This window comes from Pseudopodoces humilis, chromosome 19 (assembly GCF_049639895.1).
Source record: "Pseudopodoces humilis isolate 2021_Gansu_Grassland_sample_001 chromosome 19, ASM4963989v1, whole genome shotgun sequence".
NCBI classification, from domain to species: domain Eukaryota; kingdom Metazoa; phylum Chordata; class Aves; order Passeriformes; family Paridae; genus Pseudopodoces; species Pseudopodoces humilis.
Window position 1 is genome coordinate 819,488 of NC_142218.1, and position 27,952 is coordinate 847,439.

General features: G+C 42.6%; 1 protein-coding gene across 4 annotated transcripts; it reads left to right on the forward strand.

Moving 5' to 3' along the window:
- Window positions 1-465: 465 nt before the first annotated feature.
- RBL1 (RB transcriptional corepressor like 1) lies at window positions 466-27,952 on the forward strand. Of its 4 annotated transcripts, none has more exons than XM_005532217.3 (22): window positions 466-606; window positions 712-845; window positions 1,789-1,989; window positions 3,312-3,376; window positions 3,468-3,596; window positions 3,701-3,861; window positions 4,608-4,657; window positions 6,286-6,469; window positions 7,881-8,047; window positions 9,920-10,032; window positions 10,570-10,673; window positions 11,219-11,356; window positions 12,963-13,127; window positions 13,300-13,435; window positions 15,044-15,310; window positions 19,360-19,538; window positions 21,334-21,510; window positions 22,876-22,947; window positions 23,135-23,219; window positions 24,808-24,974; window positions 25,394-25,558; window positions 25,801-27,952. In XM_005532217.3, the coding sequence occupies exons 1-22, from the start codon at window positions 475-477 to the stop codon at window positions 25,969-25,971; spliced, it is 3,162 nt and encodes a 1,053-aa protein (XP_005532274.3). In that variant the 5' UTR covers window positions 466-474; the 3' UTR covers window positions 25,972-27,952. The 4 variants fall into 4 exon arrangements, with proteins under 4 accessions (XP_005532274.3, XP_087920651.1, XP_014116276.1 ...); XM_088064525.1 differs by lacking the exon at window positions 466-606 and adding an exon at window positions 1,009-1,648 and having other exon boundaries at window positions 714-845; XM_014260801.2 differs by lacking the exon at window positions 466-606 and adding an exon at window positions 1,009-1,412 and having other exon boundaries at window positions 714-845.

Sequence of the window (27,952 nt, forward strand, 5' to 3'; positions counted from 1 at the left end):
CCCTGTCCGCGTCCCTGTCCCTGTCCGTGTCCCTGTCCCTGTCCCTGTCCCTGTCCGTGTCCCTGTCCGTGTCCCTGTCCCTGTCCGTGTCCGTGTCCGTGTCCCTGTCCGTGTCCCTGTCTCTTTCCCTGTCCGTGTCCCTGTCCGTGTCCCTGTCCCTGTCCCTATCCCTGTCCCTATCCTTGTCCCTGTCCCTATCCCTGTCCGTGTCCCTGTCCCTGTCCCTGTCCCTGTCCGTGTCCCTGTCCCTGTCCCTGTCCCTGTCCGTGTCCCTGTTCCTGTCCCTGTCCGTGTCCCTGTCCGTGTCCCTGTCCCTGTCCCTGTCCGTGTCCGTGTCCCTGTCCCTGTCCCTGTCCGTGTCCCTGTCCCTGTCCCTGTCCCTGTCCGTGTCCCTGTCCCTGTCCCCGCCCCGCTCTCTCCCCGCGGCGGAAGCGGCCCCGCCCTTCCGGCGGTTTTGGCGCGCGCTCCGCCGCCATGTCCCGCCCGGGGGCCGCCGATCCCGGGGCCGCCGTGGAGCGGCTCTGCCGGGAACTCAACTTGGACGCGGCGAGCGCGGCCGAGGCGCTGCGCGACTTCACGGCGCTGCGGGGCACCTACAGCCTGGAGGTGAGCGGGGCCGGGCGGGCGGGGGCGGGGGTGGGGACGGTCCCGCCCCGGCCGAGCCCGCGGGGCGCGGCGCTGCCCCGGTGACCGCGGTTCCCGTGCCCTCAGGGCGAGGCGCTGCACTGGTTGGCCTGCGCGCTGTACGTCGCCTGCCGCCGGAGCCGCGTGCCCACCGTGGGGAGCAGCCCGATGGAGGGGAACGGCGTCTCCCTGACCCGCATCCTGCGCTCCGCACGCCTCAGGTGAGCGCCCCGCCCGCGGGGCCGGGCCCTGCCGGGGCCGAGCGCTCAGCGCCGGGAGTGCCCTGCCCTGCTCTGCCAAAGCCGCTGATCCCAGTGCCGCTCCTTCGCTCCCAGCCCTGCCGGCCGCGGCGGGGTAAAAGCAGTAAATCCGCTGTTATTACAGATGGAAATGAGATGCAAATACGTGATTTCCAACTTCAAGCCTTTAGGAAACGGCCTCTGTCGGACCAGCAGCTGTTCTACACGCGCCAGTTGTTTCTCTCTGTAGTTAATTTTACCACAAACACCTCGGCGCGTGCCATCCCGGTACATCGTGTGTTTGACTCAGGATTCAGGCCAAATCCCGACGGAGTGCTGGCAGCTGCTGGTTTTTCTGGGAACACGGCGCTGGTGATAACAGAACTCACCTTCTGCACAACCCCGGCAGCAGCTCCCCTGTCACTGTGGCTGTGACCTGGGAACAGGAGCCTGGAATCTCGCTCGTTACATTTAAAAGCCCCAATCCCCGCTGAGCTGCTGGAGTGGTTGTCAGTTATTTACATCCCCAGCTGACAGGTTTCTGTACAGGTAACTTTGACAGGCATCAGCTCTTGGCTTGTTTTGTTGCCTGTCCTGCCTTCACCTCAGCACATGCAGAGCCGTGCTTGCACTTTGATGTCCACCACTGTCCTGCTCCACACAGCCATGCCAGCAGCCTCCACATCAAATTAATGTTCCAATGCCTTAAAGAGGGTCAAGGAGAAACCCCAGAGTGATAAAAGGCAAAAATCTGATAACATATACAGTTTGGGAGTCTTATCAAAGTGAGTTGTAAGCCTACATAGTAATCATGTCAGTCATTAAAGAAGTAAATAAAAAAAACATTAAAAGCATTTTGGCTTTTTAAAATTTTATAATGAAAGTTAGTTAAAGCTCAAAGCAGATTTTTCTTTTTCCTTTTAAGTTTAATTCAGTTTTTTAGCAAAATGAAGAAGTGGATGGACATGTCAAACCTGCCCCAGGAATTCCGAGAGCGAGTTGAGAGACTGGAGAGAAATTTTGAAGTGTCAACTGTGATTTTCAAAAAGTTTGAACCAATATTTTTTGATATATTTCAAAACCCTTATGAAGAAACTTCCAAACCGCATCGAAGCAGGAAGCAGAGGTATTTTTTAGATTTGATGTGACTTTTCCCTGGAAAGAGTTATACCCAGTATAAGTTTATGAAAATTAATTTCCCAAGTGATGGGGTTTCTTTGACTCTGAAATGCAGCCAGTGCAGAGCCACCCCTGACCCTGGTGGGTGCAGCTCATATCATCTGGGCTTCACAACCAGCTGCTGTAGCACAGGAACTGTCCTGCTGTGAGAATGTTGGGGTGTGGTGGGGAGAGGTACCGTGAGGTGGGTTAGCTCCAAGATACACTTTAAATGTTTAGCAGAAATAGCTGAAGTATCACAAGAGTGTTTTGTCTTGGCAGTGGTGGCAGGGGTTTGGGATCATGCCATGATCCCTCTGCTTGGGGCTGTCACATCCCTGTGGCCTCCATGCTGCCAGGTGTTTGCCGTGGTTGCCAGATGAATGGAAACACCAAATGGGAGGAAGTTACAGCTGATGTGCACATTTTTATGACAGATTTGGAAATGTGTGGTGTCATTTTCCACACACATGAAACGTCTGCCTTATTGAAAGGAGTGTGTCCATATTCCCTGCAAGAATATGTGGCTGTGACAGTTTTGTAGTGAGAATGTAACCTTGGGGATGAGGCAGCCAAAATGTGGATCTGCAAGGTGTTTTTGTTAGTTCGTGTGGGTTCTCTGGAGAGGGGAGATAATTGTTGTGGTACAATGCTCCTGTGTAACTCCACATCCACAGGCAGAGTGCAGAGGAGGTGCTCTGTCGAGTGCTCTGTTCATGTTCCTTTCTCAGAGCAGTGTTGGTTGGTGCCACCATGGCTTTGGCTGCTCTGTGGGCTGAGTCATGTCTTCCTTGGTCTTCCAGCTCCATGGGCTTGGATAGTTCTGCTCCAAACAGGAGTCAGCAGCTGAGCTGTAGTACAAGCTAAAATTGCCTGCTCTGAAGGCTGATGCTTTAGTAAAATATTTTGGGAAAACCCTCACTGGAATATATATAGCCTTTGTCACCTCCCCACCTGTGGCTGCTGGAGGGTTCTGTGGGAGGTATGACGCCAGCAGAATAGCGTGGTAGGGTCAGAGGCCAGAGGCAGCCTTTGGCTTGGGAACAGGGTCGGGAAGTTGTGGATGTGTGCAAGACACTCTGTGGAGCCAGGTCGGGCACTGTCTGTCAGGCAGTGAGAGCTGAACTGACTGGACTGACATGTAGCTTAGACTGTGCCTTAATGTGGAATTGAGACAGCAGCTCCAGCCATTGTTTTGAGCAGGGAAATGGAATGGAATTTGTGCTGTAGAAAAGGTTTGGCTTCCTGGAACTGAAGAGTAATTTCTGCCCCCATTTTTCTTGTTGACAGGCGGGTGCCATGTAGTGTCAAAGATCTCTTCAACTTCTGCTGGACTCTTTTTGTGTACACTAAGGGTAGGCTGCTTGATTTGCCTTCGTGGTTTGTATACATTCCCAGATGTGATTTTCTGTTGTGTTGCTTGACATGATGTGCTGTCTCTTAAAGGTAATTTCCATATGATTGGAGATGATTTAGTAAATTCCTATCATTTACTTCTATGCTGCTTGGACCTGGTTTTTGCCAATGCCCTTCTGTGTCCAAACAGAAGAGATTTGCTAAATCCATCATTTAAAGGTATGGTGGGGACAGCTTATTTACAATCAAGTGTGCTTTGTTCTCTTGGCTCATTTGAAATGAAGTTGAAGGTTGGTTGTCTTCCCCCTCCTCCTGGTTCCCAGGCTTACCAGTGGAATTCCACACTCTGGAGATCAATGCCTCCGAGGATCCTCCCTGCATCGTGGCCATGCTCTGCGAGCTGCACGACGGGCTCCTCGTGGAAGCGAAAGGCATAAAGGAGCACTACTTCAAACCATACATTGCAAAGCTGTTTGATAGGAAGGTATAACTTGTGAGTTTTATGAGCACTTGGTGGTGCTTCATGGTGGTCTTGAGATCATTTAAGTGCTGCACATTCCACAGGGGAGAGCAAAGGAACTTGTTCGTGAGCAAAGGAACTCAGGCTGGCTCCAGTTTTCTTTGTATTTTAGCAGGAGCAGAATTCCCTCACACTTCTAATGCTGTGTGCTGTAAGGTCTCCTCTCTTTCAGCTTTTTATGTCAGTGAAGAATCTTTGCTTTCCTTTCTTGGCAGTGTGAAACTGAATCATGAAGGATGGTGTTTTCTTCAGGCAAAAAAAAAGTTATCTCCTTGTGAAATAATTGTATGGGATATCTGTCGTGGGAGTGTGGGTCCTGCTGCTTGTCTTGAAGTTGAGCAAAATGAATTGGAAGGAGAGGTTGAGGTTGCAGATATAGAAATTGTCATGTCCAGTTCTGATCCTGGAAACGTTTTGCAAGCTCTGCAGAAGCTTCTTTGTAGTTGCTCATCGAGCCAGTCCCTAACCCAGCAGTGGACAGATGCCACATTGCAGGGCTGGCTCTGAGCAGTGAGTTTGGATGGAGCCTGGATCCAGTTGGGCTTTGTTCTTTGTCTTGGTAATGGCACTGTAGCCCTTTGGTCTAGGCAAAAAAAGGAGTCCAGTTATGCACCTAAATCTCATTTCCTTTTTGACTAAAACCATCATGCCCTCAGACTTGAAACAGTTTTGATTTTATTATCTAAGATATTTGTGCTTTTTTTTCTTAGATCTTAAAAGGAGATTGTCTGTTGGATCTTTGCAACTTTACAGAAAATAGGTAAGTAACAGCTTTTGTTCTTAATCATAGGGCTTTGTTCATGTCAAGCACAGGCCTTTCTGTACTAAATCTCAGTTTTCCTGTTCCTTTGTCTTGCCATAATTAATGGGTTTTGATTATTTGTCCATCAAAGCTGGTCTCTGGCTGAAACCCCGATGTCAGGGGTTCAAGCTGCAGAGATTCTTCTTGATGTCAGTTTTTTTGGTACTTGCTCTGATTTTCTGGCAACCGTAACCTTTGAATAATGTAATGCAAATCAAAACCTTGGCTCTGAAGGTCACAGATGTGTTTCTATACACATATTATGCTCAAGTAGGGAAATCTCTAAATTTATTTCTCTGTCTCTAATTGAGTGTATAAATCTGTGGAGGCAGCAGATGGACTCAAAAGAAAAAGAAGCAAAGAACAATTGCAAAACCACAAAAAAGAGGTGAACAATTTCTGTGGGAGGCAAGTGTAGTTGTTTCGGAAAGTTTGAATTCACCTCTGAAAGCTGCTTTAAATGCAAACTATAAAAAATCCTTGTCAGGCTTTTTTTGCCTTTTGGAAAAATACCTATTAATTTGTTTTTGGCTTTTGTGAGCTTTTAACTTGTTGGTTTGCTTTGGGAATTTTGAGCAAGGACTCAGTTGTTTTAACAATGCAGATAACACCTCAATTTAGATACAAACTCATTTATTTGATAATTGAACATTGAATTTCTCTTAGTATTTCTACTTTAAGAGTGTTCCTTCAGTAATACTGTCATGTGGAATGATTCAGTAGTCCCTGTTATTTTGCAAGTAGTCTGACACCTCAGAGACACTTGTAAGCATCTCTGGGGGTGTTTTTTGTCCAACTTTCCACAGACCTTCACTTTTTCCTAAAAGACATGGGGCAGCTGAACCTGTGATGCAATCAGGTTTATTGTGGGATCACAGAGTTGCTTGTGTCATGAATACATTGTTTTATTCCATTATTATACATGCTGGAACTGCATTCCTGGCCCAACTGCAGCCAGGATTATTGATTCAAGCCATTTCTGATTTTCATCCAGAAGTTCCATTCTACTTCCCAAGTATACACTTAAAGCTTTGCAACCCTGGTGGGATTAAACATTCCTTTTTTCCAGTTGGGTTTGCTGGAATAAAGAAAATTAAGGATTTGTTTGGAGTCACATGTCAGTGGTGGTTTTAGAAATAAAACCCAGAAATAATTCCTCACTTTCCTCTCCTCTGTACCATTAGGAAAATTAGGGGCTACAGAGTGGCAAACCCAGAAATCCAGCAGAGTGAGTTGGGTGCAGTTCTCCTTGTGTGTGCACAGACTTAACCTCTGAGCAGCTGAGCACTTCCAGACTGGTTTATTTACAACTGGTGTGAAAGCAAAGTTGTTTTTTCCCTTTTCTAACTGAGATCCAAATGCTGGTGGAAGAGTGATTCCTGCAGTGATCCTAGAGAGGTTTTGGGTCCAAGGGCAGGCAGGGATGGCTGGGGCCAGGCTGCTCAGGGAGGTGGGAGCAGCACTGCTGTCCAGAGCATGAAACTCTGACCCTGTGCTGGTTTGGGGTTGTACCAGCACACCTGGGGCACCTTCTTTCTTTGTTCAGCAGTTAAACCTTTCTTATCAAACCTGGGCCTCTCTTTCAGCAAAGCACTGAATAAAGAGTATGAAGAGTATGTTCTGACCGTGGGTGACTTTGATGAGAGAGTTTTCCTGGGAGCTGATGCTGAAGAAGAAATTGGCACTCGAAAATTCCCTGCAGATGTGCCAGGAGAGAAAATGGCAGCAAGAGCTCACATGGAGTGTCATCTGCAGCAGCATTTTGAAAAGGTGATTAATTTAAAATGGCAAGCTCACTTGAAGTTCTCCTTCAAGTTTTCCTGTCTTTATACACTCTTTGAATCATTGGGTTGACTTGAAATTTCTTCTTGCTGGGAGGAAGATGGTGAACACAGGCTTCAGTGCTGTGTTGCTAAGGAGAAAATTCTCCTTTCCTGTGGAATTTTTAAAATAACTATTCCTTAAACAGAATGAGCACACTTCATGTGTATTGTCTGGTTTTGTGCAAGAAAAATCAGTAAGTAATATGTTACTACATATGTAGGACTTAGTTTTGGTCAAGCTTCATTTATATGCCATAATCATAACTCGAAACCTTGACACTGAATTAATTTGTTTTCCCACTGTTTCCTTTCTTAGGAAAGGAAAAGTCAACTTTCCTACTCTTCTATGGAAAATAAGATTCATGCAAAAACCTCAACAAAGTCTCTCTTCATTACAAAAAATAATCTATAAACAGAGTTAATGTTTCATTATGTTTAAAAATGTAAAATGTATTTAATGAAGTTGACATGCAGGAAAACAGTTGCTTGATTACTTTTTATTCTTGGATAAGGGGAGAGATAGTACTGGCTATGTGAAAGAACTATATGCTGTTTGATTTACATGTCAATTAAAAAATAAGAATTCTTATTTTAAGATGCTGGTGCTAGTGTAAATGAATCATATGTCTTATCTTTTTCTCCCAAATATAAGTGTATTTCATATTCAGGCAAATTGAATGGGTTTTATTCATTTTGAGCTTCAGTTTCTGTAGTATATGAATATGCATAATGCCTGTGCAGGCTTAACCTTTTCTCATTATTTGCGTTATATCTTCAGAATGTTGTCAGTTCAGATAAATAAATCCAAAAACTTTATTGTTTCACTTCCAGAGAGCAGGATACAAATAGGTAAGTGCAGTCCACACAGCTCCATCTGCTCACTGCTGTTTCATCCTTTGGATGAAGGGAGGCCCATTTCCCAAGGAATGTTCTCCTGTGAATATCTCCTGGGCAGCTCTACCACCTACTCCTTGTGTCAGCTAATGCAGTCAGGGATTGAGAATGGAAGCATGTGCTTCCTCTTCCTTACCCTGTATTTTCAATGTTCAAATGAGTCTAAAATTTTATAGGTTTTAAGATTTTAGGTCTAGTTTTACTGTGTTTTAGTTGTAAAATCCCTTTGAGTTAACTTTTGGCTCCACAAAGATTCATTATATTTTATATTTATGGAGTCCTGGGAAAACTTTGGCTTGTTTTCAGTCACTTCTGAGCTCACAGGTTTGATGAAGCCTTCATGTGGTTGTATTAGTGGTGTCATTTTATTTCTTGAAGGAATTTTGCAGGAGATGCTCATTTGGAAGGTAATTGAAACAGTTTTGTTGGCTGATTTCTATTTATTATTTTTCTCCATCTGACAGAAAAGGTCATTTGCACCTTCAACTCCACTGACTGGCAGAAGATACCTGCGAGAAAAGGAAGCTGCCATCACTCCTGTGGCTTCGGCCACACAGAGCGTGAGCCGTTTGCAGAGCATGGTGGCTGGGTTGAAAAATGCACCAAGTGAACAACTTACAGCTATTTTTGAGTGAGTATGTCCACTTCAGCTGCTCTCATTAACACAGAAACTTATCTTTTGTTTTTTTTTTCTTTCAGGGCAGAATATTTTGGTCTGTGTTTCTATATTATTTCTTGTTGAAGGATCTTCTGTTTTCTAGATGTTCTCATCTGGAGAAGGATGGCTGAACACACACACACACACCCATCTGACTTGTCACTACCATTGTGTTAATGGGGCTTCAGCTTTTGCTGATGTTGATTGGTCTGTCTGCTTGAAAGCCAAATGCCTTTTTTATTTGTTTACATTTTAAATAAGTACTTCTCAATTAAAAGATGTGGTGGTAGCCATGTTGGCAGAGGTTTTAGAGGAGGGTGGAAACGGTCAGGTGAACAAGCTTCAGTCTTTGCCCTCAGCTGGGAAGATAAAACAGCTTACACCTTGCCCATTTTTCCTTCACACTACTTCAGGGTGTGTTGGTCTAACCCCATGGCACAAGGATGAGCCTCACAGTGAGCGTTGTCACTGTCAGTGCTGACCTGGAATAGCAGCAGTCATGTTTCCCACTCAGGGTATTCTGGTGGCTGTTCCCTGAGCACATTTCAGATTTCTGCCTTCCTCCCTGGGCATAGCTCATAAAACAGTAATTGAATAGTAAATACCTGTAAAGATGCTGTGTGTTTGCCTAATATCTTAACAAGTTTAAGTCCTGCTGTATTACAATGTAAGATCTCCAGGTGTATTTTTACAAATCAGAATGGATGTTTAGTATTAGCACTTAATATTTGAAGTGGAAGAAGCAATGTTTTTTTTAAAATAACCATCATGAACAGGTGAAAAATATTACTTACCATTCTCATCTTTGGAGTTATATATATTTGAAAGTTTTGCTAGCACTAGTTCTTAAAAATTTACAGCTGTGCTTTATGGGATGCATTTGTGTTGAATGTTTCTTTGTTTTTATAAGGACTGATACTGTTTATACTATACAAATAAGACATTAATGTGTCTGTAATCTCTAATAAAACATGTGTTTGTTTCAAATAATAAACCAGACTGTCAAGAGAGAGGTAAATATTAAAATGGGAACAAGAATTGAGTAAACCTTTGCAAGACCTGTGATGAGTGCTCTGCTCATCTTGGATATGAGTTCAGCGAGCACTGGAGTATATATACTGTGTCCCTGAAAGAGGTGGAGGAACTGTAGTTTGGACTGTGTAATACCTATGTTTTTCAGAATTTTCTTTTTCAAATTAAAATTCCATGAAGAAAGCTTTGAAGTTAATTAGAAGGCTTTGTTCAAAGAGAAACCTTAGCTGATTTTAATTCTAGCTTTTCAGAGTAGTTTAGTGTCTTAATTTGACACCAGCCACAGGCCACTGTCCTCTAAAACAGAGTTGCTGGAAAATTCAGAAGCATTCAGAAAGGGCATCTCCAGCCAGAGATATTATGGCCCTTTTTTATGGTAGTGACAACGTGAAGTTCATCAGTTCTCCCAGTCTTGGTAGGAAATGGGAAAATGCTGCTGCAACTTCCTTTAAGCTTTTCTGTGCTCCCTCAAACAGCCTGGCCTGTGTGGTGTCATGGGTGCCTGTTGTAGCATCCTTACTCCTGGCAGGTTCATCTTTCTCCTCACTGTGCTGCTATGGTTCTTGCTTTCTCCTGAGTTTGTTCCAAGATCTGCATATCCTCCCTGGCCCTGTTAGAAAGAGAGGACATGATTCTTGTGTGTGTTTTATGTTTTCCTCTGTTTGTGTATTACACGTTCTTGCTGATAAGGAATGCTCAGTATAAGCGGCTTTTCTTTTTATTTTGGTTTTATGGTTGTTGTTTCTTGATATTTATTTTTTTAAGCTGGATATTAACTTATACAAACAAGGCTTTATTTGCCTTTGGCTTCAGGTCTTGTGCCCATAGTCCCTTGGAAAGCATCATGAGCAGAGTGAAGGAAATTGGTGAGACCTTCTGTTGCAGCTATACTCAGTCAACGGATGAGCAGCCAGGATCTCACATAGGTATGGAGTGAAAGGCATGGGGTGTTTCAAAATACTAAACCAGGGCAAACAGAATGCATACCTATACTGTTTTCTGTATTTAATGTAGTGGAGCTGGTTTTGTCCCAGGATACACCCAAGCAGAAAACTGCTACTGTCAAACAGTACACTGTAAAGAGTAAAAATTTATGGCAGAGTAATCCCAAGGCTGCAGTTCAAACTGGGATAACCAAGAAGTCATGGAAAAGCAACTCTTAACAAGTGTAAACTTGCATTCTTGTTAGCTTTAAAATTTAAAGGAAACTGAAAGCAAATAAGAAAATAATTATTGAAAAATTACGTCACAAGAAATATTACAATAAATAATCCTTTAAAATATTTGTGGAATTTCATTTGGATTAGTTTATTTATGAACTTTTTTTTTTTTTTTCTGTTTGCAAAGTCTGTATTTACAGACATAACTATTATTTTGGATGAGGACAGGTGCTGGTCAGTTTAGTCTTAACCCTGTTTGTGTCACTGGCATTGGATTTAATCTCTGTTGATTTTAAATTTCAGATTTTGCTGTAAACAGATTAAAACTGGCAGAGATCTTGTACTATAAAATCTTGGAGACTATAATGGTGCAAGAAACACGGAGACTGCATGGGAAGGATCTGACTGTAAGTAAAGAATCAGTGAAAGATTAGAACATTTTTTTTAACTGTTCTTGGAGTTTATCTTCAGGCAGTTCCAGAACAAAGCACTGTAAAGCACTCTGTATATTGTTAATACTAAAAAGGGGAAATACATGGGAGCTGCCAAAATGTGTTTTTCTTCTACTATTTAAACCAGTATAACTATCATAATTAAACATCTGAATTTGTGTTGCCTTCTAGAATCACAACTTTATGGACAGACAACCTTTATTCTCTTCTTTATCCAACGAAGAGTATATCAGTACTTTATGTTAGACAGCACTGCATTTGCTCTGCTTTATGATGCACAGCAAAGGATGCCAGTTCATTTGTCCATAGCATGCAAAATATGATCATTTTGGTGTTGTTACTCTACTTCTGTCTCCTCAACTTTCTTGTGAAAAGGAGGTTGTGGATGGGAGAAGAAGCCAGCTTCTTTCCAACAATAAGCTGTGTAGTGTTAGTGCCACAAAATTCCAACTTCTGTTTGCCAAATCTGAGGCCAGTGCCATTTTCTGTGGTCTCTCCAGGCTCTCCTGGAACAGGATCTCTTTCACCGCTCCCTCCTGGCATGCTGCTTGGAGATTGTGCTCTTCGCTTACAGCTCCCCTCGCACCTTCCCCTGGATCATTGAAGTGCTTGACCTCAGGCCATTCTATTTCTATAAGGTAAATAAACATTGGCTTAGGACAGGATCTGTATTAAAAATGGCATGTAACTGGATTGAGGGTCATAGAGAATGATGTTCTTCCTCCCTAGGGAGTCAGGGAAAGACAAGGACTGATACTAATTGCATTAGGCCTATTCTAAATTCTGGTGCTCCTTAAATGTATTGTTTGGAATGTAATGTAATGTAATGGAGTGTAATGCCAGAGATGAAACTGAAATATAAAGAAAATGTCACATTTTGTAAATGGTACTGATCTGTAACATACTGTTGATCAACTTTTACTAGACTAAAGCCTTCAAGCATATATTTTGTTGATATTTATATTTATTGGCTGCAATGCAGTTCTGAAATAGCAGGTACAGATCTGAAATGTTGCCTTTGGCCGCTACTACTTATCACAGGCTGGCTTTGCTAAGTTTTGGGGTTTTTCCTGTATGTAACAGAATATCTTTTCCAGGGTGTTCTCTGGTTTTGCTCTTTATTTAACCATATTTTCCCCACTTCCAGTGTAACTTGATTTTTCACTACTTCAATCCTTTTTTCACCTATCCATATGCCTCCAGTTTTTGCTGGATGCCTTGCAGCTTACTGGGGTTAGTTCTGAATAAATCAAGTAGTTCTGTTTAGATGACAGCAACCAAAAAATTGAAACCTTTGGGAAAGCTGGTTTGTATTCTATCCTTCCTTTTTCCTTTACTCCTCAGCTGCAGGGCAGTACTGGTGCTGTAACAAATGTGTCAATATTGCTGTGGCTGATGGTCAATATTGTCATGGCCTGCATCAAAACTGGTGCACATCCAACTTTGTGGAACAGATTTATGTTTGGTTTAAATTTTCTTAGCCATTCAGTGTATATTCTTGCAGCACTCTTATTTGAACAAAAATTACCATTGCAAAGGTCTCACACTAGAGAGACTTGTGATATTTGTAACTTTGTTCTCTGGGTTTAGCTTCTGTAGCAGGAATAACTAAACATATCAATAGGGCTTCCGGTGAACTTTTATGGCATTTCCATCTCTGGAGCTTTAGGAAAACAGGCTGAATGCTCCTCTCACAGGAATAACACAGGGTGGATCTTGTGTTGGAGTATAATACTGCAGGGGATCAGTCAGCTCTGATCAGTCAGACCCATTTATTCACGTTAAGGGTTCTGAGTGCTTCTTAAATGGAACTTTAAATCAGTGGTTTTCAGCTCCTCATGTTATGGGCTGTTTGTTTGTGAGGAAGGAGAGCTGAAATGCTGGGGCTGTCACATCCCCGACTGGGCAGCTGTACCTGATCACATCTCCCAGGTCAGTGCTGCATGTGCCCAGTGCTTTCACTTGTGCACAGTTAGCTGTGGTGAGAGAGGGCCATAAAAGCCCCTGGACTGGATTGTTCTGCACTGATTGCCTGTCTGCTGTCTTCTTCCAGCTCCAAGGTTGCTTTGGGAAAGGGGGCTAAAAAAGAGGGATCAGAAGACAGTTGGGGAAGATGAAGATGTGAGGAGGAGGCTGGAGCACTCTGTGTTGATATTTTGAACAGGAGCCTGAAATAAATAACAGTTTGATGGTGTTAAACATGAGCAGTGTGACATTGTTCTGTGTTTGTGTCATTGCCATCAGGTTATAGAAGTGCTGATTCGGTCTGAGGAAGGACTTTCCAGAGACATGGTGAAGCACCTCAATAGCATTGAGGAACAGATTCTGGAGAGTCTGGCCTGGACTCGGAACTCAGCACTCTGGAATGCACTTGAGGCCTCAGATAACAAAGTCCCAACCTGTGAAGAAGTATGTGATCTCATTCCTGTTACTAGAAAATTCATATTCTTTTTATCACTTGTTGTTTTATACAGAAAACTGTTCAAATGAGACCATTACTGCAGAAAATCTTCTTTTAATAGATTGTCACAAAGAAGGGAAGTTAATTTGTTACCTTACACTGACATTCCTTATTTCTCAGGTAATATTTCCCAGTAATTTTGAGGCCAGCAATGGAGGGAGTGGGTTTGGGCACTTGCCCATGATGCCATTATCTCCCATAATTCATCCTCGAGTGAAAGAGGTTCGGACAGATCTTGGTGGGAGTTTAAGACGAGGTATGTCCAAGGCTTCTGATATTTGAATGAGTGATTTTGGGGAGAGGTGTTTTAAACTTCTTTGTAATTGCAAAAAGCAACCTTGAATCTGAATTGAGCATTCAGAATTGTGAAGTTTATTTGATCAGGGAAAGGTCTAGATGCACTCAAACCAGTGCTGTGACTCACTGGCAGCAGAGTTGTGACAATACTTCCCTTCTGGTCTGGAGCAGAATTTGCTGCTGGTTTGATGCCAGGTTGACCTTACTCTGAGGTGGGTTGTCATCTAATCACTTACTGTCCACTCATGTTCAAATTTTCCAGTTTTTTTATTTTGCTTTCTCTTAGTTTATGCTCAGTGAGTTTGACTGGATTTTAGGTGACTTTAATGTAATGACAGAGCTACATTTATTCCTGCTTCCTATACTGTTTTTGTGCAGGGGTGGAGGACAATGCTTTGCCTACAGTGTTCTGTCCTCTGAAGAACTGCTCTTGGCAGATTCCTGCATCTCACACACACAGAACCCTCCTGACAGTGAGGGTGCAGAAGCAGTGCCAGCACTGCTGTTTCCTTTGCATGCTTCTCTAGTTAGGAATTGCTGCTTTCATTGTATCCCAGACACTGGTCCGTATGTTCTTGCAGGTGTACCATGGACTGGTGGGTTGTGTAATGTCCCCTTCGGTGTTTGTCTGCCAACAAACAACACTGTTCAGTCTTTTTTTTTAATACTCCTTAGGAAGGAGATGTACAAGCAATTGCTGTGTTAGGGCTCACTGATAGAAGAGGAACCAGATTGGAGATGGTATCTTATATATGGGGAAGGCTGTGTGAGACACAGCTTTGAATATGAGAATCTGATACTAGAGGCTTCTCCTAAGTTCAGTTGGAGAATGGTGGGGATAGGAAATGTTTATTTATATCTGGTACCAAGGGAACCATCTTGTCAGAGTTAAAAGTAAAGTCTCAAGTCAGTCTTACCTGGCCAGTTATCCAGACAATTTCTGATTCATGGGAAATAGGAAACTGTTGTCACTGTTATTGTCACAGACTACAGCAGAAATGCAAAAAGCCTGTGAACAGAAGCTTGTTACCTTAGTGCTGTGTACATCAGGTTTACTACTGGAGTAAATGTTTGAAAACAACAGAAAAGCCTGAGAGGAACTGGGGCTGTGTGAGGGTGGAGTCACCTGACTGGGGACAGTTTAGAGAGACTTGGAAAGCCAGAACATAGGGAAGACATCATGTCCAAGGAATGTGGTCAGGGTTCCTGTAGAGGAATGTGTTCACAGGAGTAACACTTGGAAATATTACTAATTGCTAGGCTGACTGGAGTAAGTACCTATGATCCTGTGTGTTCCTGAGTCTCTGGATCAGAGTGGCTGCTCAACTTCCATGTAATACCTGATGGCAGAACTGTGCTCTGGGGTGACTGCAAAAGGAGTCAGTCAGACAATAGATCTTGTTCTTACCACCTCAGAATGGTGAACTCTGAGAGCAGGCATGAACTACAAGTGATCTCTACTGGTGTAGTTGGAAGGTATCCTTTCTCCTTCTCTGCAGAATTATTTCCATTAATCTGCTGCTGTTAAGGTTTTGTTTGGTTTATTTTTTCTTCCTTGACATGCCAGACATGCAGCCATTGTCTCCAATCTCCGTTCATGAGCGCTACAGTTCTCCTACCGCTGGAAGTGCTAAGAGAAGGCTCTTTGGAGAAGACAGCCCCAAAGAAATGCAGATGGAAAAAGCCTTAACAAAAGGAACTAAGCTGACAATTGCTCCAGCGTCAAGCATTGGTGCTGAAAACACGTCAGCGTCTCCTGCCCAGACAGTGCTAACCGTGACAACCACTACAGGTCCTGGAAAAGCAGGACAGAAGGTCACTATACCACTGCATGGTAGGAATTACTGCTGTTTTTCTTCTCTACTAGGATGTTTTCTTTGCTCTTAAGATATGCTTAGATCAACCATGCATCTTGAAAGTATATTGCTTTTTCTTTCTAAAAAAGCAGTTATTTTGTCAACAGCAACTGTCTTGGTGTGAAAGACGGGTGTCTGCTAAGGAAAGTGGGAACCTCCCTTGGAATGGAGGATATTGCCCCCTTTCCTCCAAATTATTGTAAATTTGAGATTACAGGGCTTTCAGGCACAGATACGGGAAAAGGAATAGCAGTTCTTTACATGTGTGTGTGTGTGAGAAGGCAAACAAACAACAGCCCCGGCAGCAGCAAGGAACAGCCCCAGAGAGCCAGTCCCAGCCTCCTCCCGGCTGCAGGCACCTTCCCCTTTGCTGCAGTTCCGGGCACAGCCGGCAGGGGCGCTGCTGGCTCCCGGCCGGGCAGGGCGGGCGCGATGATTCCCCCGCGCCTGCAGGGGGCGCTGTGGCGCCAGCTCGGCCGCCTCTCTCCACACGGGAATGGCGGGCGGGCTGGCGGAAGGGATGGACAAGGGGCTTCCTTTGGAAAGTCACGGCAAGCAGCTGGGAAGCTGAATGGACTGCAGCAGGAACCTCGGAGCAGCGGGCTGGGACGGCAGACAGGAGCAGATTGCTGCAGGGGGTGCCCTGGCAGGCACTGGGGCTACGGTGTAGTGAAAACTCAGAAAACGGCAAAAGAACAGCAGGGACTGCTCCTCTGCAGCAGCTGCCTCACACAGCTGGGTAAATGGGCCCTCAGGGAAGGGGTTCAGGGTCCCGGTCTTCTCCCTTGAGGTACCTGAAGAGATGGCAAGTGTCCTTTCCAATGAGGCAGGGTGCCAGTAAGTCCCAGTTCAGCGATTGCTCTCATGAGCAAAGGCTCACCCGTGTCAGGAGAAGCAGGACAGAGCTGGGCTCCGTTGGCAGCAGCGAACTCTCCACCCCCTCTGTAAACAGCAGCTGCACCATCCTCCTCTAAAGCCACAGCAAGAGAAGGCAAGGAGCTGAGCCCAGCCCTTCACCACCCTGCCAAAATCTCGAGGTATCTTTTCCTTTCCAAAGATAAAACCCCCCCAGGTAAAGACAGTAGCCAGCCAAACCCTTTCCCACCCTTCCCCTGAGCCTTGGCAACTTATTTTGTATTTTGTAAGTAAAGGTTGTTTTTGTCTCAGCAACATTTGGGAGGAAATTCCCTGAGAGAAAGAAAACAAAAGGAGCAATCCTAAGCTCCATCAACAACTTAAAAGTTTAAGTTTATATTGACATCATCTCTTTGGAGACATCTGATCCCTGGCAAACACACTGAGGATTTCTCCTCTTGAAGAAAAGGTCATGGAGTTCGTCCTCTTTCCAGTTTGTCATGGTTTAAAAGCATTAACTAAAAAATCACTGGAAAGCTTACTTATTTCTTGCTGTGAGATATGGATTAGAACAAGAGCAAAACAGGCTTAAAACTTAAAAGGAACAAAGAAAGTTTATTAACAAAAACTACAAGAATAAGAAACCAGAATAATACTTCCAGAAGCTTTTTTCCCTACTACTCAACCATTCTCTTGTTCATATGACAACATAGAGACAAAAAACTTTGTGGTTAAAACAGTCTCAGTTTTGCTATAGTCTTTTCATCAGTCTTTGTAGAGAAAAAGAGTTCCTCTTCTGCTAATCTATGGAGTTTTTTTACAAGGAAACCATTTTCTTCATGGCTTTCTATTTCTCTGATGCCAGCTGACCGGAAATTCTGCCATCAGTTGTCTCCTCCCATTTCACATCACTCTGAGGTGTGTTATGGGTCAATGAGTCAAGATGGGGTGTCATTTTTAAGGATGAGTTATTCAAAGGCAAAAGTTCTCTTCATCTGTTTTTATGAGCTTCTCTGGAAACAGAAGTTTATCTTTGCCTCTTAAAGGCTACAAATCTTCAACTATTACTTTTCTTTTTCTGTTCCAGCATCTCACAGGATCACAACTGCTTCACCATTTGCTTAAATCTACACTTTGAAATACTCCATTCCCCCCAAAATACTCTGTCATGAATTAAAGGAGTTTTTTCAGAATGCTGTTGTCCATCTCCAAAGCTTTAACAGAAAAATATTTCAGCTTATTAAAGCATCTCTTTATTTCTCTCCCTGCTCTGAAGCTTAATTATTTTCTTCACTGTTTTTGATAGTTTATGGTGTCTCTTTGTTGATCTTTGTTGATCACTCTCTCTCTCTCTTCCTCTCTCTCTGGAAAAAAAATATTAATCTGCAAGTCTCATCTGGGTAGTGAAAGGGTTCAAATCTTGCCCAGCCTTTGTAGATGGTTCTGTGATCTCTGCCGGAGCAGCGGCTGGAGCTGTCTGCGATGGAAGATTCTTCATGGCTGCTCTGGAGAGTGTGGTCACTGTCTCAGCCCGCCGCAGGTCCAGAGCTTTTCTCTCTCCTTACTCAGCAGTCTCTGGTGAAACTCAGCAGTGGCAGAAGCTGCAAACGGAGCCAGAGACCGGCCTGGGCCCGCTCTCCCCCACCCTTGTCCGGCCTGGTGAGGGGGGGAGGAGGCTGAACCAGAGCCCTGTTACCTCCTCAGAAGCCAGAAACCAAAGAGAGCAAGAACGTCTGGGGCTTAGGTCTTAAGGTGGTGTTCACAGGTTGATCTCACTTTTCAATGGTCAAAACCACTGTCAGTTCTCAGAAATGGCCAGTTATTGGCCAGGAGAAAAACTCTCATCAGCCTCCAGCAGTTTTAACTTCCCTAGCTCTCAAAGCCAGCCTTAAAGGTGCAGAACTTAATATATAACATAAATCAGGTGATTGTGGATACCAGTATCATAAAGTCACTCCAGTTCACAGTTATACCTCACACATTAGGCAGTACTTTGGTTCTCAGCTCCATTAATGGTTTACTGCAGTTTGTCTTACTTTGGTCTATTACAATCTCGAAGGTTCTGGAACTTCTGGATAAGGGTTATGTGTTAACATTAGCAAAACACTGTGAGACTTCTGTTTTGTGGAAGTTGGGTGATACCTGAATATTTCTGAAAATGATACATGAGCCATGAGTTTATAGCCATTTCTTAATTTAAAAATTGGGTCTATAGCTAAAGATTGTGAAAAACAATACCCACTTTTAAAAAATTTCTAAGGTTTATTAAAAACCTTAATAAAATACAACAAAAGACTGAATAAGCAGAAGGAGCAGTGCTGGGAGTCTCTGTGACCAGCAGCCATGTGCTCACCCACAAAGTGGCTGCCCCAACTTTTATACCCCTGGCATGGCATCAGGTAACCCTGTCCCCTCCCAAAGTCTGCTAATCAACTCTTCTTCGCTGTCCAGTGGTAGAGACTGCTTTCTTGCAGCTTGTTTGCAGGTGAGGTGTTTTCATGCCAAGCCTCTGAGTAACAGGCCTGCCCTCCCAGATGTACCAGGGGCACAGGTACAGCCCTCCCTCCACATGTCCCCACTGTCCCTTGGCAACCATACAGGGGGAAAGAGGAGCATGGAGAAAACAGGATGTCTAAACAACAAATCACAGTAACATAACTATACATCAATATAACTTCTCTTAGCATACACATAATATTCATCCCTTAATTGCAAGAGCCAACCATCGCATTACCCATCTATAACAAGATGAAAGGAAAAATTCTGCGCTACTATGTTTAAGGAGGTTTTCAGCCAAGAGGATTTGATTACTGAGGAAATTAATGAGGACTGTATAGGATATGCTGCCAGTTTTGCAGAATAAGAATAAAAAAAAAATGCCCACCTTCCCCTAAAAGAGTGAAAAACCAAGTACAAAAATTGTTATTGCTTGTGAACTTTGTACTTTCAGACTAGCTTTAGAAAAGATCATTCACATTCAGATTGGTTTTTTAAACCTTATCAGAAATGTAATTTTTACCATTTCTGAAGACTCTGAGGGACAGAGTTTTTTTAGACTGTAGTACAGAGGATGTCTTTAGTATCAAATGTTCATAAATTAGTTTGATTTGCTGTTTGGCTGCATCAGAAGGAGAGCAACCGGTTTATTTCTGGAAATGTGTATCCTCTACAGGTATTGCAAATGACATGGGTGGAATCACCTTGATCCCCATTTCAATTAATTTAGGCCAGCCATGTAAAGTGGATGTGCAGGCTGCCTGCCACCCTCCTGGGAACCAAGCACAAGAAGTGCAGCTGCCAGCAGCCAGCAAACCCAAGAGAACAGGCTCCTTGGCACTGTTCTACAGGAAGGTGAGTGTTCTTACTCAGGAGTGATGCTGTACTTGTGCTCATAGCCATGCTGGAGCCTGCCTCCCTCTGCAGCTCCCATTACCTTCATGTGCCTTTCCCTTGGCATATGCAGTTCTTGTATACCTCGAAGAAGAAGGGAAAAGATATTGAGTATTGCAGAGAGTCCAGTTTTCATGAGATTTTTTTTTTCTTTTTAATTAGGAGCTTCTATAAATAAATATCAAAAGCATAGTTTACTTCAGATTTTACTTCTCTTGGCTCTTTTGATTGCCTCCACATTTGCAAGGGTTAGACAGATCTGACATGAGATGGTTTTCCTGTGTCCCACTCGTTCAAAGGTGCACTGCTGTGGATCCAGCATCTGGAGATGCTCCTTTGCCACTTTTAAGTCTGCCCAGTAGTGCTGGTCTTGCGGGGCTGGGGGCTCAGAAAGCAATGATGAATAACACAGTAGCTAAAAGTTTCTAGAAAGAATAAGTTTGAAATAATGCAGGATTTAAAGATAAAATTAAGAACTTCATGAACTTCAGGGAAACTTCAGGTGACTTACTTCTAGTTGATTTCATTTTCAGTGTAAATTTTGTGAGGGGTCTTGGTAGGAAGGGGGGGTAATTTGGTCTAGGTGACTACAAAGAATATATCCCTAAATAAGTCTCTCTCAAAAATATTAGATTTTTTTTTTGCTGTTGCTTTTTTCCTAGGTAAGTTATTTTCAGAGGTTTTCCCCTTTGAGGGTATCTGTCTAGATACAATAGAACTTAAGTTCTACCATGAACAATCTTTGAGGTACATCTTAATACAAAAAAAGAATTCTTGAAACACTTGTAAGCCATATCCTTTGTCTGAACTGTTGGTTGTTAAATTTTGCCAGTGATGGGCAGTTTCTCTGGCAAAGGATTAAGAATTGATCAGCCACCTGCCAGTTGGGAATGCTGCATTTTGGAAGCTTTACTCTCAGCTGGGAAGTACTTCAGAAGTAGTCATGTCTTTGACTAACCTCATAGACAATATAATTCCTCTTAGTTGTGAAGAAGAACTAAAGCCTTGACTTATATTTGTCATTAAATTCTGACCTTTCATTTACAGTGATCATCATACTCAAAATAATAGTTTTGCCCTACTTTCATTTCTTGCTCCTGTTCAGTAGAGCAAGTGAAAATGACACTACCCCTTCCTTCTTTGAAAGAAATACACATAGTTAGGGAGGGATACAGTATAGAAACTATAGGCATAATGTTTTTAGGTGGATTTTCTGTAAGTATTAGAGATTCAACAGCTGTAGAGTGGACTGCTTAGTCTTTGAATCCCAGAATTCCAGAATGGTTTTGGTTGGAAAGGACCTAAAAGATGAAATAATTCCTCCCCCTGCCATGGGCAGGGACACTTTCCACTAGATCCAGTCTGGTCTTGAACACTTCAGGGATGGGGCAGCCACAGCTTCTCTGTGCAACCTGTTCCAGGGCCTCACCACTCTCACAGGGAAGAGTTCCCTCTCAGTATCCCATCTAACACTGCCCTCTGCCAGTGGGAAGCCATTGGCACTCCAGGCCCTTGTTCCAAGTCCCTCTCCAGCTCTCCTAGAGCCCCTTAGGCAGTGGAAGAGGCTCTGAGGCCTCTCCAGAGCTTTTTCTTCTCCAGGCTGCTCCACCCTCCCAGACTGCTCTCATGGGAGAGGTCTTCCCTCTAATCATCTTTGTGGCCCTTACAGAATAGCTCTGCTTTGAGGTCTTTTATTTCTGCAGGCCAGGATAAGCTTGTTTGGCTTCACTCTTTACTGTGTGTCTTCTCCTTCCAGGTGTATCATCTGGCAAGTGTGCGCTTGCGTGATCTGTGCTTAAAACTGGACGTTTCCAATGACTTGCGCAGGAAGATCTGGACATGTTTTGAATTCACGTTGGTTCATTGTGCTGATCTTATGAAAGACAGACATTTGGACCAGCTCCTTCTCTGTGCTTTTTACATTATGGCCAAGGTAACATGTAGTTTTAATAAATTAGTGGACTTTTTTATGTTCAGTTGAAAACATCAGGTTCAGCATTTACGGTTTGATTCATTCATGTCCTATTATTGGAGGGAAGGGGAAGATCCTTCCAAGAAGTGGATGAAGTCCTAGTATGGGTTTTTCTTTGTTTTGCATATCTTAGCTCACTAGCTTGTTGATGGAAATTCTTGACAGTTTCTCTTCTCAAGTGCATTCACAGTGAGCACTGGTTGACACAGACAAAGCACTGTGTGGTCTTACTGCTCTGTATTTGTTGCTGTCCCATTTGTCACCTTGACAGTAAAAAATTCCATTAAAATTACAAAATCAGGCAGGTGCAGAAATTTGCAGGAGTAAATTTATGTAAGATGGTTTCTATTCCCAAAAATCCTCTTAACTTTTGATGATTCAGGCTGAGGAATTGAGGTGGTTGCCTGTTGTACTTCATTTCTTATTCCATTTGTCAGCTTTAATTTTAGGTGGTGTTAAATTGTATTATGAAACTGGACTATTGGTTTGACTCAGACTTGAGCTGGTGGTTACAGTGTCCATTAACCCTAATTCAGACACAAAATGCAGGAGGCTGGATTACCCTTTTTTGAGGACAAATGAAGGGGAGCACTATGTGTGGAGGGAAACTGATATTTAAATTGTAACTACCCATGCTCTTAACTGCAGCATGGGTTAGGCTCACCTGATGTCAATCCTGATAGCAAAGCCATGTAATAGTCAATGCTCAATTACAATTTTATCATGTAATTTGTCAGGTGCTTTGGGGTTATTTATAATACAGGCTTTTGAATGCTGTCTCCAGTGCAGTGTGAAACCTGACAGTTTAGCCAGAGACATTGATACATTGTCTCCTGGATCCTATTACAAAAACTGTTGCTTGTCTGCTCTTAAAATTACAAATGTATGGCTGAAAAACAAAGCAACAAATGAGCTTTTTTGAAACAAAAAATCAAGGTGAAATTGCATGTGTGTACATACCTGCCTAATGTCTTGTTCAGGATTTCCCCACTTTCTGTTTAGAAAAAGTTAAGGGATCCAGTTTCCAAATTCACAAAACACATTTTTGACTTTATAATATTTCCTTTCCTTAATTTTAAGCGTCACTGGAAAAAAAGTCTGGAAAGGAGTAATGCCTAAGCATTATAAGCAACAAAAAGCTTTAGTAACTAAGAAACAAGGAATTCCTGAACAAGAAAAACCTTTATTGTTTTCATGCTCTCATCACCAGAGATAAATTTTAAAATTATGTATTCATAGTAATCCTCCTCAAAAAGCTACATACTGGACCTGAGCAGCCCAGCCTTCGTGCTTGCACTTGTTCTTCAACAGTCTTTTCTTTTCCAGGTAACCAAAGAGGAAAGAACTTTTCAGGACATAATGAAAAGTTATAGAAATCAGCCACAAGCAAACAGCCATGTAAGTCAATAGCATTTCCTTTACTTTCTTTAAAACTCAGAGGTGGCTTTTGAAGTCTTTGTGCTCATAAAAGAAGTCAAATCCTCTGCAGTGTAAGAGGACAGGAACTTGTCCCTGTTCAGTTGGATTTCATCTCCTGACTTCCTTGCTTTCCTTGAGAAGAGTCTTTTTCCCTGGTCTCTTGTAGGTTTATAGGAGTGTCTTGTTGAGAAATACTTCTGATGATGTCCCATTGGACAAAAATGCAAACCCAGATATGGAGATGACAGAAGGTGAGTACAGAAAAGGAATCTGCTCTCTTCAATAACATATTTGGGGCTTTTAAAGAACTGGACTGTCAAGTAATAAGAAATGGAGCAAGTTTTATGGTTTTACATATATTAAAGAAAAAGAATTGTATTGTTGAAAAAGAAACCATCTTGTAAGTAGCTCTCCTGTGTATTAGACATGGAAAATACACTTCCTAGTTGGAAAGAATGTTTCATTTCATTTACTTAAATTTGGTTGCTCAGGGTGGAAGTACTTTCTTAGTCTGTCAATGATACTGTAGTTTCTTCTTGGACAGCAACACTGATAACAAAGAATGAGGATAAACAGTACCTGGAATATTATCGTGGGGATTTTTTAATATCACCTATTCTGAACACTGAAGTAGGGAAAACTTGTTTCTGAAAATAAAAATGCTAACTCTCCAGGACCACAATTTTCTTATATTCAGGTTTCTTTTAAATAGATAATGCTTTCTTTGCTCTAGGTTAGAGAAGAAAAGGGATAAGGGTGGTATTTGAGAAAAGCTTGAGAGCTGTGCCATGCCTCTTCTGAGTGACATGTCGGGAAAGTGAGAAATCACAAGCGTGTGTGTGAACCCATGAGCAGAGCAGATCATATCTGAACCCATGAACAGATATGTAGCCAGGACATACATGGAATTTAGTTCTTTGTGGCAAATTCCCTCCGAGTGGGATTCATTTGCCTTAATGAGTATTAGAGCCATTTTTAAAGGCCTGTTGAGGATTCTACCAGGGTCATGGAAAGTGCTGATCTCATTTAAATCCTGTCAGACACCTTCACAGTTACTGGATGACTTGGAGTATCTGAAGTGATAAACTTGGTTACAAAATTCTTCGGTGGCTTTTCCTACCAGACTTCCTTCAGTTTATGGACTCGTGCCTCCTTTACATAGTATTAACTCTTGTGCTTTTGACACCAGTTCACAGGAGCTGTGCTTGTGTTGTGAGAGAAGGAAGGCAGATGGGCATTTGTCCTTCTATGGAGACATAGAAAGTTGTATTCAGTAGCACTTCAGCTTAGTTAAGGGAGAGCAAACATTAACAGAAATCCACTTGCTGTATGGCTGCAGCTTTTCCCACTTTACAGAACATGCCTGAACAAATGGTGTCATGACTTCTTTGGTGCAGATCTGAGTTGAGCACCAAGTTTTTCTTCACTAACTGATCACAAGACTCAGAGAAGACAAAAGCTGGGAGCTATCAGACTGCTTAAAACTTGGTTTCAAGAGCAAGTAGTGGCTTTGTACCACTCCCCAAAATAAGCATGGAAGAGGGGGTCAGTTGTGCTACAGTTTCTTGCTATAGCTATTTCCAAGTTGGGAATAAAGGTTGATACTGGCCTTTTTAGTCATAACTCACAAGCCTGTTCACAGTAATTGGTAGCTCCTCCTGATGTTCTTAAGCACCTGCAGCACACCCTGCTCCTGGCTCAAGCACTTTTCTTGAATTCCTCTCATTGACTGGTCAATTTATGGGCAAGTTCATGCCAGCTGGACATCGTAAGTTCAACTCTGAAGTTCCTGGTTTGCCAATGCTGTAGTTTTGAAATCTGAAGCTCTCTTATTGTTAGACTCATCTGTGAAAGCTGGCGGCTCCTCGGGACAATCCGCAGCGGAGAACTCGAGTGAGTCAGAAACAGAGGAGAGAGGAGATCTTATTAAATTTTACAATGCAGTCTACGTAGGAAGAGTAAAGTCATTTGCACTGAAGTATGATGTCACAAACCAGGATCATGTGGTAAGTAAATTATTTTGGAATTAATACTCACAAAGTCATTTTTCCTGGCAGTTAAACATATGTCAATACCTTTGTCTTGTCACCTGGTGTGGGTCAAGTCTGATAGTTGGAGGTAATGGTATGAGCACTTGCTTTAACAGCATTTCAAGAGGACAAATGCAGATGGTGCTCAGTTTGTGTACCCAGTTCCAGCTTCTTTGCATCGAGGCTATACCTACGTGCTCAAATGCCTGTGGACTGTCTGTGTAAGGCATCTGGCAGATTAATTCTGTTACTTGATTGTTACTTGATCTGTTGTTCCACTGTCACAAGATAAAATATTCTGAACACCTGGAGGCATATTAATCTTCTCTTCTGTGAAGTTCCTGTTCTCAGGATGTTCCAGTTGAGCTGCTGTGCACACGTGTCCTCTCTTGCAGATGGAAGCGCCTCCACTGTCGCCGTTCCCCAGCATCCGGCAGCAGCCGGTGTCTCCGCGGCGCATCTCCCAGCAGCACTCCGTGTACGTGTCGCCTCACAAGAACGGCACCTGCCTCACACCTCGAACTGCTCTGCTCTACAAGTTCAATGGCAGTCCTTCCAAGGTAGAGAGAAAAACAAGGCTGAAAGTGATCAGTTTGAGGAAGGGTTAATTAGTCTTGGGATGTGGTCTAGTGCAGTTCTGATGTGTTGTAATGAGGAATCTCTCACTTTGCACTGAAAGGTAGAATTCTGTGTGTAGAGTCCATCACTGAGAGGTGGAGGATAACCTGTTCTCTGATATTTCAGACATAGAGCAAGTTTGAAATGGAGACAGAGTAACTCATTATTTTTGTCTTGATCACAGAGTTTGAAGGACATCAATAATATGATAAAACAGGGTGAACAGAGGAGTAAGAAGCGAGCAATAACAATTGACAGTGACACTGAATCTCCCATGAAGAGACTCTGCCAGGAAAATGATGATGTTCTGCTAAAACGTCTGCAGGATGTTGTCAGTGAAAGAGCAAATCACTAAAAAACTTCTGTTTTCTGTGGGATCTCTTAAGTTATGCCAAGTTCCTTCAACACTGAACTTTCACCTGACTTCCACAGGATGCAAAAAGTAAGAGTTATGTAGGAAATACCAGTGGTCTTCATTCCCAAAGACCACACTGTGCTATGACTTACTCTGTGCTGTTTTAGCAAAAGAGTGTTCTGTGAAAGCCATATTGGATGTTGCCTCATTTAGAGCATCATGAGTTCTGAGTGTAACTCAGCTTGTAAGACCAGTTTTATTGCTGGAATAAGAGTGATAAAGAAATGAGTTAAATCAGTGAAGTTTCCTCAAGCTTTTAGTATTTTGAGAAGAAACTTGCAAAGTGCCTTATTTGAAAAGAATATGGAATTTTACACATTATTTTACTTTGGAATAACTGGAGGGAGGAGAAAATAATTGTTTAGCCTCAAGAAGAACTGAGCAGCTTTGAACTGTCAGAACTTCTGTTAAAGTGTAGGTCGTGACATGTATCTGACAGCTTTTGCAGTAACAAAGGCAATAATCTAATACAAATAGTGGTGACTTAGGTTGGACTCTGGTAAAGCACTGAGGTACAGTTCTGTGAGCCTCAATTCCCTTTCTCTTGAGCCAGTGGTGCTCCACGTTGGAAGCCACAGAGCAGCCTGCCCTAGGTGCTGTTCATACGGATGGCAGCTCACCCATGAAGAAACACAGTTAAAGCTGAAATCAGCAGCTGGGGCTTGGCCATCTCAAAGCTGTTCAAATGCACAAATTCATTTAACAAATTGTATCTCTTTTATTTTTTTCCTGAAGACTTTTAGCCTCTTGTGTAGTATCTACACTGAATGTAAGCCCATCACATAAGGAGGTGTTTATGTGTGAGGGTTTATAGCTGTTAAAGGCTTGGATTCACTGGAAAAGTATAAATTCCAGCATCCAGTTCTTGTGACTGAATTTTTAATGCTGAGGATTTGGTAGGGTCTGTTTTACCAAAATGGAGAAAAGTCAGTGTTTACTCTTTACTGTAAATCAATAGTTTGATTTTATTTTATAATTGTATTTAAGGTTAGAGCCATAGAGAAACTTCTCAGCACTGTAATTTTCAGTTTCTGTGTAACTGAACTGAAAAAAAAAAGAACGATTACGTAGGACTTATTTGAGGGTCTCTGTTCCCTTCATTGGATGGGTGGGTTAGTATGTGCTGTGAGATCCACAGCTCTAGGGGAGAACACTGCCATGATTTTGAACAGCCTCAGCTAATGAATCTAGCCAGCAGTGATGAAGGACAAATTGATTACAATGTGCAGGTGTGCAGGGATGCTACTCAGCAAGGAGTAGAAAGTTTACAAACTTGGTTTTGAGTTGTTAGTTACTTGAATATTTGTTGGGTTTTTTTTTAATTTTTTTTACTTTAAAAAAAAGGGTGCTTGCCCATGGAGAGCTGCAGTATGAAGAAATGGCCATACAGTGGAGGAGGAGTCATGTAGATATTTGATTTCCTTTAATTTTATTCAAGTTTTAATGTTTGTCTTCAGATTTTGAGATAAAAAGTGGAGGATTGCAACCTTTCTGGATAGGAAATGTATGGTTAGGCATGACAGCATCAGTCTTTCCACAGTATGGTATGATGAGAATTTAGGTGACATGGTTTTAATTCAATGTCATGTGCAAATCTCCTGGCGTCTCTGCTCCCCACACTGTCAGTGCCTTCTCTGACAGCAGACAACTCATGGAGCCAGAATCCTTATTAACTGTTGTTAGGTGTAGTTCCTCTTCATTAGTGTCTCTTCATTCTTCATAGTTCTCTTCATTTTCATATTAGGAAAATGAATGTACTACAACTGGATCCAGTTCAAAATTCTTCACCTTTTTTAGGTGATCTAAAAACTATTTTAGGCTTGTTGAACAGCTAAAACAATAGCTTACATGGAAGTTTTGTAACAGTTTCAAAGTGCCTTCACATGTAAATCTGTATTTTATAATAAACTACTAAAAAGTA

Bases quoted from the DNA above. Each gene is read 5' to 3' on its own strand.
- RBL1 (XM_005532217.3), top strand. From the start codon at position 475: ATGTCCCGCCCGGGGGCCGCCGATCCCGGGGCCGCCGTGGAGCGGCTC. The intron at 11,357-12,962 runs GTAAATAAACAT...CATTGCCATCAG, and splicing joins GGCCATTCTATTTCTATAAG to GTTATAGAAGTGCTGATTCG. The intron at 22,948-23,134 runs GTAAGTCAATAG...GGTCTCTTGTAG, and splicing joins AGCCACAAGCAAACAGCCAT to GTTTATAGGAGTGTCTTGTT.